Here is an 11,426-nt window from a genome sequence, read left to right on the forward strand (position 1 = left end):
TTAGGTGAGGTTGTTGAATAAGTTGATATTCTATTACACCCCCCCCCCCCCACAGGCTTGGACTTGAAGCATGAAGAAGCATAGGCCCACCCATATCTTATGCTGAAACTTATTTAATTATAATGGGGGTAACGAGAATCAAATACTAGACCACTTAGTCAAAATGGCTCTTATACCATCTCAAAGAACCATTCAACTTAAAAGCTTAAGTTGTTAGGTGAGTCATGCATTATTTTGATACCCTATGATTTTTTTTATGCGCAAGCCACAGGGTTTATAATTTTGTGTATATTTCTTTTCTTTTTTCATGGGAAATAAAATATTTTTCTTTTTTCTATGTATAATGGTCCATTGCAATGCTCACTTTCCTGTGTTTATCAGTGCAAATACCTTATTAGGATACCAATTACTTGGAGTTCCGCTGGTACCTGGGAAATGTGGGTGTAAATGCAAATGTATTACTCATTGGCATTGCAAATTTATTGCAAAATTTGTACCATTTTCCTCCTAAACTTTTTTTCTTATAAAGTGAGGATCACCAAATCGATTTACCTTTTTTTTTATTATTTTATGGGACTACACAATAGAGATTGGAGCTCCCCCAACTCTGTCGACACACAGTGAAGATTTGACCGAAGTCTCGGTTTACCAATTTAGTCAGCTGCCACTGTCAGTTGCTTCCTACCTTACTCCTCCCAAATTAGTAAAACCATTTTACTTATTGCAAATAAATAAAAGCCAAATCCTAAAGTAAAAAGTAAATCAAGATTTACATTCAGCCCATTTACACTTTTTTTTTTTTGGGAAAATCTGTGATGCGGGAAAGATATGGTATCGAAAGAGTTTTGACCAATCAAAACTCATCCATGAATTTTGATAAATAATACCCTATCATGTTTATGATACCAGTTGACTGATCGAAAAATTTTCTAATATCATATACTTCTCATGTCATAGTTACCTTTTAGAGGAGAGAGAGAGAGAGAGAGGGTTTTTTTTTTGTATTTGATCAAGTTCAAATCACCTGCCACCAACATAGGTTCCAACACCTAACCAACATCTTAGGTCTTACTTTTATGGTGGGCCCCAATTTCATAGTGAGATGTGTGGTGTCAGATCAAGTTGGTAGGGTGTTGTAACATGTTTTATTGGTAAGAGTTCCCAACTCTTTATAACTCCCCTCCCCAAAGTCAGTGTATCAATTAGAGCTAAACAGCTAACATACCTCGGTTGGAGAGAGAGATGGTTGAACTCCTAAGACCAGGGAGGTCAAGCAAGTAATATCCGATATTCAAAAGAGAATAAAAAAAAAAAAAAAGAATGAAAGAAAAGTATTCCGAATGCATGCAGGCTGCAGCGGCATATTGGCATAATCTCTTGACCCTTTTAATTTTGAGCATGTACTAAATAGAAGGGAACTGACCTGACCCCTCCGACCACATACTGTTGACCATTTTTATAATATTTAATTATTTTTATAAATAAGAAAAAGTAATTATATATTAATAAAATTAAATTTAATGGTACATGCCAAGCAGGTGACAACAACAACAACAAAACATATATATTTTATATTAATATACGAATATATAGTCTATTAGCGGACATGATACGTCAGATTAGGGTATTAAATTATTATTTATATTATATTGATTTTTGTAGAATTGATACGCAATGCCCAATTGCCCGTTTAGTATATTCACTTATTTAAATAAAAAATTAAAGATTTTTTTTAAAATTAATGCATAGTAAATAAGGCTTCAACCTTAAGATATGTAAATCCATTATTATCTACCAAAAAAATAAACCCATTATTAATAATTTATTATTATATTTTCTTTATTATTTGAAAATAACCAAATTGGAGGGATCCAGCTCAAAGTTAAAAATAAAATAAAATGCTATGTTAGTCTGTTGATCAGCCCAAAATAGATTATTGAGTCTTTACTGAGTCAATGACTCGGTTAATGCTCACTGCTCACTAGATTAGTGTTTGTGTATGGAAATTAACTCGTTTTTATTATATTCTACTGTCCTTTTGTCAAAAACTGTGATCAAAGTATTTGACTTCATCTTTATGGCCAATTTCTTTATTGCTTGTGAAACGAGAATGCAAATTTAGGAAATGACACGGTGGTCCATTTGCTTCGTAGTCGGAACTGGAATCAAAACTGTTCAGAATCAGAATCAAAATGATCTATTCCCCCACCTGTTTGGTTTATGCAGGAATCAGAACTGAAATTGAAATTGGCTGGAACGGAAGGTGCCAATCGGCTGATTGTAGCAGAGACTTGGGATTGAATTCTGCCCACACCTGGGTTGGGGAGTGGGGATGGGCTCCCCCCGGGTTGTATAGCCCTTGGTACCAAAAGCGAGAAAGAATTGGCTGGAACAGATTCTTATTCCTAAGACATGAGGAGGGAATGCCAATTCTCTCGAATAGGGGAATGTCATTCCAGCAGAAATTGGAATCAGATTTCAATTCTGCCCAACCAAGTAGTTGGTTCCGATTCCAAACCCCTATTCCTATGAACCAAATAAATCCTTAGTAATCGAAAATAACAAACGTTTCAAAATCCTTAAAAATATTATATCAACAACCTCAAAAGCCAATATGTATTGTAATAATACATATACCACAGTCGATACGTTTTTTTAGTACTCGTGTAGTCGTGTGTTCTTGTGGCTACAAAACGGGGGTAGCTCATCAAGTCTCTGCTCTAAACAACTGGAGATCCTACCAATTGAGCCACCATCAGTTAGTCAGTTGAACTTCAACTACATCAGACTTGAGCTGGGGTTTGGATCATTTGAAAATCTAACAAAAGCCCAACCCAACCCGACCCAAGTTGCACCCCTACGGAGTACGGAAGAGCGACGATCTCCTTAGGAAGTTGTTTTCCACGAAAAAGACAAGATCTTTATATCAAAAGCTGCTCAAAATGAAAAATTAACACGATCCCTCAGCACTCTCCCTACGCTCTTTGCAGATTAGAATCCAAAGCATAATGCTAGAACTACCTTCATGTTTATTTGGCTTCTATATTAAAATTTTGGATTTAAAAAATTCGAAATATATCCTAAAAATATATACAATGACCCTAGTCTTCCAAGGAGAGTGGCTTCTCAAAGGCCCCAATCCACATTCTCATGCTCATCAGCTCAAGATTTACCACTGCACCAAACAATGACTCCAATATCTCTGAATATTTATATATTTGACATTCTTCATAATTAAAATAATTCAGCTCAAATCAATCTTAAATGCAACTATTTAAATTTAGTTTCGAAATATTCTTCCCGCCATTGCACTCCATCAAGAACCTGAACCTGAATATAAAATAATTCAGACTCACTCAGGACAGAAATTGTTGGTTAGGTTAAAATTGGCACCTCTTGTTTATCACGAGTCAGAATGGAGCTCTTTACAAAATAGAACTGTTTGTTTGGGTTTGATTAGAAGAGAAGCCCATTTATTTAGCACTTCGAATTGAGAGTAACCCCGAAAGTCTCAAACCCAACATGCGTGAAGCCCACAGGCAAAATTCTATAAACTAATAAGGATTTAATAACTTTGATCCCAACTAATCTAATCTTTCAACTTCCGAGATATTAGTGATGAGATGTCTCCTCTAGATGACTAGAAGTATAGAAATAGTAGAATACAGTCAAAATCTAAAACCCTAATCAACACTCCCAAAACCCTAAATCGTGAACCGTGCCCTTAATTTTGCATCTCACTCTCTGTTTCTCATTTCATGTTCATGACTTCATGTGGGTACAATTTTTTTCTTCTCTACTTCCAAAACACACCCACCATTTCTTCATCGGTAACATAAAAAATTTTACCTCTAAAAATTCTAATTTACTGACTTTACCCTCCAAAGATGTTCTAATAGAAATTCCTCTAAGTGCACGCCCTCTAAACCCTAATGCTTTGTTAATTCAAAAACCACGTTTCATCAGGTATAGTTTACGTATTAATACAGAAGAAAGGCATTGCCACATTGAAGTGGTTGCTTATTTCCAAGTCTCCAACTCTTTCCTTTTTTACTTTCACAACCTCCCAAGCTTAAGCTATAAAGCTACCCCACTCATCAAATCTCCTCTTCCTAGGCACCGTGCAAGGTCCCCTCTCTTGGAATCTTATTTCTTAAACTTCATCTGGCCCACATGAATGAGTCATTCCCGGAGTCTGATTGTCCAGCTTTTTGTTTCCATCTGACAATGAGGCTAGTCATTTGCGGGTAACTTTTGTTTTGTCATTTGAATGGTTATAGTGGCGGTGGCCTGTGGGACTCTTGATTTTTAGTTTTTACCAAGCATGCACTGAGCAGCTGACAGAAATTCAGGAAAGTAGGCTTTAGATCCACACTTGCAGATGTGGCAAAAGTCAAATGGGATGGGACCCACCAGCGACTACGATATCTTATGGGCTAAAAGCATGGAACCCAACGATCCCAGCCATTAAATGTGCATATCAGCACAACACTCGTGGTCGTGGAGACCATGGGATCAAATGTTCTGATATAGAAAATAGCCATGGCTGAGAAATTGATGTGGTTAGGTTCAGAGTCTTCAGACTTCAGACATCAGGCACATATAGTAGTGCATCTCAGACTGCAGAGGCACGAAGGACAACTTCCATAAAAATATTCTCGTACTCGTAAATGTTTTGACATATAATGGCCATGGTAGCGACAGAGGCGAGTCACAGAAAGCTTTAAAACTCAGCTCCACTTCTCTTCCTCCCATCAGCATCATCACCAACACCGGCACCTCCTATCACTAACTGAAACTCAACATTACAGTGAGCAATGAAGCTATCCTCACAATTAGCAGCTGAGTAAGGACAGAGAGGAGTGTGGGTGTATGATCACCACCACCACAACCACCTCTTCCTCTTCCACCACCACCACCAGGTAAGAAGTTTAATTATCTCGGCCATAATCTTCTTTATTTTCTTTATACCTTGGCCACCACCACCACCGCCACCATCACTACCATATGCATGTTGTCCTTTTCAGAGTGGACTTTAGCTACTACTACCGCCACCATCACCAATATCACAGTAACCACATTTTAACCTTTACCGTCCACCTGTAGGTAGAAACCTCAAATGGAAAAACCAACCCAAGTCACCATCTTTTCTTTCTGTTTGTTTTTCTTTTTAACATTCACTTCTATGGTTTTCTCACTTTCTCCCGATGGACAAGCTCTTCTCTCCCTTCTTGCAGCTGCTGATGCATCTTCAACGGAATCTTCATCCATTCTCGCTTCATGGAACCCATCAGACTCAATACCATGTTCGTGGCAGGGTATAACGTGCTCTCCACAAGACAGAGTTATCTCACTCTCTCTCCCAGACACATTCCTCAATCTCTCTGTGCTCCCTCCTCAGCTCTCTTTGCTCTCATCTCTGCAACTTCTCAATCTCTCATCCACCAATATATCAGGTCCCATTCCTCCCTCATTCGGCTTGCTTACCCATCTTCGCCTCCTCGATCTTTCATCTAATTCTCTTTCGGGTCCCATCCCTCTGCGGCTTGGTGCAATCACTTCGCTTCAATTTCTCTTCTTGAACTCCAATCGTCTCTCAGGTCGCATCCCTCAGCAGTTGGCTAACCTGTCCTCGCTACAAGTCCTCTGTCTCCAAGACAATCTCCTTAATGGGTCTATACCTTTCCAGTTGGGCTCAATGGTCTCCCTCCAACAGTTTCGAATCGGTGGGAACCCATATCTAACTGGTGAGATTCCGCCCCAGTTAGGACTGCTAACTAATCTCACCACATTTGGTGCTGCGGCAACTGGGCTCACTGGTGTAATGCCCCCCACCATCGGGAACTTGATCAACCTCCAGACGCTGGCGCTTTATGATACTGAGATATCTGGTCCGGTTCCACCTGAACTGGGTTTGTGTTCAAAGCTTACAAGTTTGTATTTGCACATGAACAAGCTCACTGGTTCAATCCCGCCTCAACTTGGCAAGTTACAAAAGCTTACAAGCTTTCTTATCTGGGGCAATTCGATCACAGGGCCAATCCCAGTAGAGATCTCCAACTGTTCATCTCTAGTCGTCCTTGATGTCTCTGCTAATGATATTTCTGGTGAAATCCCAGCTGATATAGGGAAACTAGTGGTGCTTGAGCAACTTCATTTGTCGGACAATTTACTCACTGGTTCCATTCCATGGCAGTTGGGCAACTGTACGAGTCTGACTGCTCTACAGCTTGATAAGAACCAATTTTCAGGGCCAATTCCATGGCAAGTTGGTAATTTGAAATTTCTACAGAGCTTCTTCTTGTGGGGTAATTCAGTTTCTGGAACTATACCTCCTTTTGGAAATTGCACGGAGCTATATGCTCTCGATCTTTCACGAAACAAGTTGACAGGACCAATCCCAGAAGAGATTTTTGGTTTAAAGAAGCTGAGCAAGCTTTTGCTTCTAGGAAATTCATTATCTGGTGGGTTGCCTCAGAGTGTTGCAAAATGTCAATCTCTGGTGAGGTTGAGGCTTGGAGAGAACCAGCTTTCGGGCAAGATTCCTCAGGAGATAGGTCAATTGCAGAATCTCCTCTTCCTTGACTTGTACACCAACCATTTCTCTGATAACCTCCCTGCTGAGGTTGCCAACATCACAGTTCTTGAGCTGTTGGATGTGCATAACAACCACATAACAGGAGAAATCCCATCTCAGTTGGGGGAGCTTGTAAATTTAGAACAACTTGATCTCAGCCGAAACAGCTTCACAGGTGGAATCCCCTGGAGTTTTGGGAATTTCAGTTACTTGAACAAACTTATTCTCAACAATAATCTACTTACTGGACCAATCCCCAAATCCATCCAGAACCTTCAAAAACTTACTCTGCTGGATTTAAGTTTCAACAGCCTCTCTGGTGCAATTCCACCTCAAGTAGGTCATGTCACCAGCTTGACAATTAGTTTGGACTTAAGTTCAAATGTGTTTACAGGAGAAATCCCCAAGGAGTTCTCAGGTTTGACACAGTTGCAGTCACTTGATCTTTCCAATAATTTGCTCTATGGAGGAATCAAAATTTTGGGCCTCCTAACCAGTCTCACATCCTTGAATATATCCTTCAACAATTTCTCAGGTCCCATCCCTGTGACTCCCTTCTTTAGGACCCTATCTTCAAATTCATATCTCCAGAATCCAAATCTTTGTGAATCCCTTGATGGGTCTAATTGTTCCTTGGGTCTGATTCGAGATAGAGGATTAAAATATGCCAAAACAATAGCTTTAATCTCTGTAATTCTAGCTTCTGTAGCAATGGTGATTCTTGTATCTTGGATCATTGTAACCAGAAACCGAAATTATTTAACAGAAAAATCCCCAGGTGATGGCTCTTCATCAGGGGCTGAAGATTTTTCATATCCATGGACATTCACTCCATTTCAGAAGCTCAATTTCACAATTGAGAACATATTAAACTGTCTGAAAGATGAGAATGTGATCGGAAAGGGATTTTCTGGAATTGTATACAAGGCTGAGATGCCTAATGGAGAACAGATAGCAGTCAAGAAGCTCCGGAAAACAAAGAAGGGTGAAGAACCAGTGGATTCTTTTGCTTTAGAAATCCAAATTCTAGGACATATACGCCATCGGAACATTGTGAGACTCCTGGGTTACTGTTCAAATAAGTCAATAAAGCTCCTTCTTTATAACTACATATCAAATGGGAATCTGCAACAGTTACTCCAGGAAAATAAGAACTTGGATTGGGAAACAAGGTACAATATCGCTGTAGGTTCTGCTCAAGGTCTTGCTTATCTTCACCATGATTGTGTGCCAGCAATCCTTCATAGGGATGTGAAGTGTAATAACATACTTTTGGATTCCAAGTTTGAGGCTTATCTGGCAGATTTTGGACTAGCCAAGCTGATGAGCTCTCCCAATTACCACCAAGCCATTTCTAGAGTTGCTGGGTCCTATGGCTACATTGCACCAGGTATTTCCTGACCTTTCTTTCCCAATACTAGTATTTCTTTTATTTTAATTTGCAAAGTTCTCTTTTTCCTTCAAATTATGTGTTTTTTATATTTCCTTCAACTGTTAACCCACAAGTAGAACTTGAGTTTAGGTTCCATAACCATGAAAATTGATCACTAAAGAAACTATGCCTATGGTGTGTCTTAGACAAAGATCATGTGCCAATATCCATCCAAATGGCTGGTTTCATTTGTGGCCATGATGTAGGATGTCTACATGCAACCTGTTGAATGTTAGCAGCCCCAATTCAGACCATGTGGATGTGTGCTTTTAATTTATAAGAGTAATATTAAATTTCTTCATTTCTCATTTAATTTTATTCCACTTGTATTGTTCTCTGAGCTCAATAATTCAATATTCACTTTCTTCCAGCTCAGACCACAATTTTTATGTTTTATTCTTCTTGGATGCAGCAATTCAGAACAACTTTTAATTTAAAGATCTATGATTTTTGCAGAATATGGATACACAATGAACATTACAGAGAAGAGTGATGTCTACAGTTATGGGGTAGTTTTGCTGGAGATCCTCAGTGGCCGTAGTGCTATTGAGCCTCAAGTTGGTGATGGGCTTCACATAGTTGAGTGGGTGAAGAAGAAGATGAGCTTTGAGCCAGCTATAACCATATTGGATTCCAAGCTTCAGAGCTTACCTGACCAAATGGTGCAAGAGATGCTTCAAACTCTTGGAATTGCGATGTTCTGTGTGAATTCATCACCATCAGAACGGCCCACCATGAAGGAAGTAGTGGCACTGTTAATGGAGGTCAAGAGCCAGCATGAAGATTCAGGGAAGACTTCTCAGCCTCTCATAAAGCAGCCATCAATCCAAAGCTGAAACATTTTTTCTTTTCTTTTCAATTATAATTTTCTTTTTCCCTCCCTAAGAAAAAAGGGTTGATATGGGTGGGAAATTGATGGTCCGTATAGTTGACAACAACAATGTAGTTGACTTACTTCATCTTCTATTTTCTTTTCTTTGACTCCCGTTCTACTTGTTTCACAGTTGGTCTGATCATTCAAGCAAAGAAAAAAAAGAAACTGCACTTTCTATTGTATCCATATCCAACCCTGTTGTATGTACCATTTGTGTTTCTAGAGGCTAGAGGAAGAGATGGGAAATTCTGAGGCACAAAGGACTCAAAAATGATAAATGTTGAGTGGATGGATGTATCACCATACTTCAAAGTCCCAAAAATAGGGATAAAGCTTATTCAGGTTCGGATTTTCATCACTGGAGAACTACTTAACATGTGATTCAGATCCATTAAATAACAAAATCCAATCTTGATTAGCTCAATTTCCTCAGCCACCAATCCAACGGTTCAAGAGAGGCAGAAAACATGAGATTGGAATCAATTTAACACCCATACAAGACCATCATATATGGGTGAAATGTCTGATACCAATGTGACAGTTTAAGTGTAGAACGCACATGATGAAAGAAGTGAACAATTAATCCAGTTTGGAAACATGGAGGACAAAAAGTGAAAAGCAGTTCACCAACACTTTGCCTGGTTTGCCTGGTCAACTGGCCAGATATTCAGCCCTGAGAAGAGACAACATACTAAAAAAACTACACCTCCAACTTGGGCACATGCATGGTCCATTGTCTGGCATTCTTTCTTCAGTTGGCCCATACCTCTTTTGTGGCATTCATCAATCAGAAGATTTTAAACAATTCATCGCTAAAGTCCACTTTTTCCCCTTTAACAAGCAAAAACAAAGTCAATACAAAGACAAAGAAGTGGGGAAAAGGATAATATGAGGTCTCGATGTGGAATCATTTTAGGCATGTCTTTCACTGGTCTTGTGGTTAAGACAAGGATAACCATAATAATGGATGCATTTGTCATATGGATAGGGGGACTAAATTTACCATGACTTACAGTGGTTCTAGTAGTTTGCCAAGCCAAAAGAAACTTTGCTGCAACAAGATGGTTGTAACTGCTTTAACCACAACAACCCTTTTAGAGTCAAAAACTATAGAAAACAGTTAAACAAGAGTCAAGAAAAAAAAAGGCAGTTATGATTATTAAATTAGGCATACCAAAAAGATCCACCAAACAGTTGTAGACAACAAAACTGATAAAAATTACACAAGTTAGATCCACAAGCATATATGATGCCTTACCCGATTCCACCAAGCAACGAGCATAGTGCAAAATATTGGCATCCACAGTCAAATGGACAATTTCAACCCAGAGATTGTACATGAGAATACTTAAGAAATAAAAACTAGACAGAGTATCTGCTTCACCTTTTCACCATCTTGACACAGGACCCCAACACACTACTTCTAGGAGTCCTATCAAAACATACCCATATTAGAAACCATCATTTTTCATGGTAATATATACATCCCTTCATTTCTTTAATCCTTTTCTATGTTCTTCAGAGTTAAAAGTTCGGCCTGCCCTAGAAGTCTGTTTTGTTTGTTAGCGGTAAAGTAAACAGCCAGAAGGAAGAGAGGAAAGAAGAAGGAAGAAAGAGGAAGGAGAAGAGAAAAGGTCTGGTTCGAAATTAGGAAAAAGTCAACCCTAGTTTCGGCCAGACCTGTTATTATATTATTAATGTGATTGAAAAGGACATAAGTGTCCTTATTTAAGTAAGAGGCACTCGAACTAACATAATAGTACACATCAGCACTCTCAACAGGTACAAAGACCAAAATACCCCTTCACTAACACTCCCCCTCAAGCTGGTGAGTATATATCATATAATCCCAGCTTGTTACATATGTAGTCCACTCTCCCCCAACTCAAACCTTTTGTAAACAAGTCTGCCCACTGATTTCCTGTATTAACATATGCAGTCTCTATCACTCCATTCAGCACCTTCTCTCACAAAATGACAGTCAACTTCGATGTGCTTGGTTCTTTCATGAAACACCGGATTGGAAGAGATACGAACCGCTGTCTGATTGTCAAAATAGAGCTTCATTGGAGTACTGATGCCATATCCTATCTCCTGTAGAAGGTTCCTTAGCCACACTAATTCACAAGCAGTATGTGCCATGGCCCTATATTCTGCTTCTGCACTGCTTCTTGCCACAACTGTTTGCTTCTTATTTTTCCACGTTACCAGGTTACCCCCTAAGAAGGTGCAATAGCCTGTGGTAGACCGTCTATCAGACATGGAACCTACCCAATCAGCATCGGTGTATCCTTCTACTTCCAGTTTTCCGCCACTTTTGTATAGTAACCCACGGCCAGGAGCTCCTTTCAAGTACCTCACAATCCTTAGCACTGCATTCCAATGTGGGACCAAAGGTTTCTGCATGAACTGACTCACCACACTAACCGCAAATGAAATATCTAGCCGAGTAATGGTTAGGTAGTTTAGTTTGCCTACAAGACGTCGGTATCTGCCAGGGTCTTCAAATACTTCACCTATATCACTGCTCAGCCTCATATTTG

At 39.2% G+C, this 11,426-nt stretch overlaps 1 protein-coding gene and 1 long non-coding RNA gene across 2 annotated transcripts; one reads left to right on the forward strand and one right to left on the reverse strand.

The window, feature by feature from the left end:
* Positions 1–4,713: 4,713 nt before the first annotated feature.
* On the forward strand, positions 4,714–9,071 carry LOC148849154 (uncharacterized). The gene is made up of 2 exons (XM_088951296.1): positions 4,714–7,967; positions 8,466–9,071. The coding sequence occupies exons 1-2, from the start codon at positions 5,120–5,122 to the stop codon at positions 8,843–8,845; spliced, it is 3,228 nt and encodes a 1,075-aa protein (XP_088807422.1). The 5' UTR covers positions 4,714–5,119; the 3' UTR covers positions 8,846–9,071.
* Positions 9,072–9,274: 203 nt separating this feature from the next.
* On the reverse strand, positions 9,275–9,957 carry LOC148849155 (uncharacterized). The gene is made up of 2 exons (XR_016101059.1): positions 9,897–9,957; positions 9,275–9,714 (listed from the first exon to the last, which is right to left on the reverse strand). It is a non-coding gene; the product is annotated as an uncharacterized LOC148849155 (long non-coding RNA).
* Between the last annotated feature and the right edge of the window lie 1,469 nt (positions 9,958–11,426).

The sequence above is a fragment of the Nelumbo lutea genome, chromosome 6 (assembly GCF_056320005.1).
Source record: "Nelumbo lutea isolate HS-2025 chromosome 6, American lotus-T2T, whole genome shotgun sequence".
Classification (NCBI taxonomy): Eukaryota; Viridiplantae; Streptophyta; class Magnoliopsida; order Proteales; family Nelumbonaceae; genus Nelumbo; species Nelumbo lutea.

What these genes read in the sequence shown, in the direction of transcription:
- LOC148849154 (XM_088951296.1), top strand. Translation starts at nt 5,120, where the DNA reads ATGGAAAAACCAACCCAAGTCACCATCTTTTCTTTCTGTTTGTTTTTC. An exon ending in CTATGGCTACATTGCACCAG is followed by an intron (nt 7,968 to 8,465) that starts GTATTTCCTGAC and finishes TGATTTTTGCAG; the next exon opens with AATATGGATACACAATGAAC.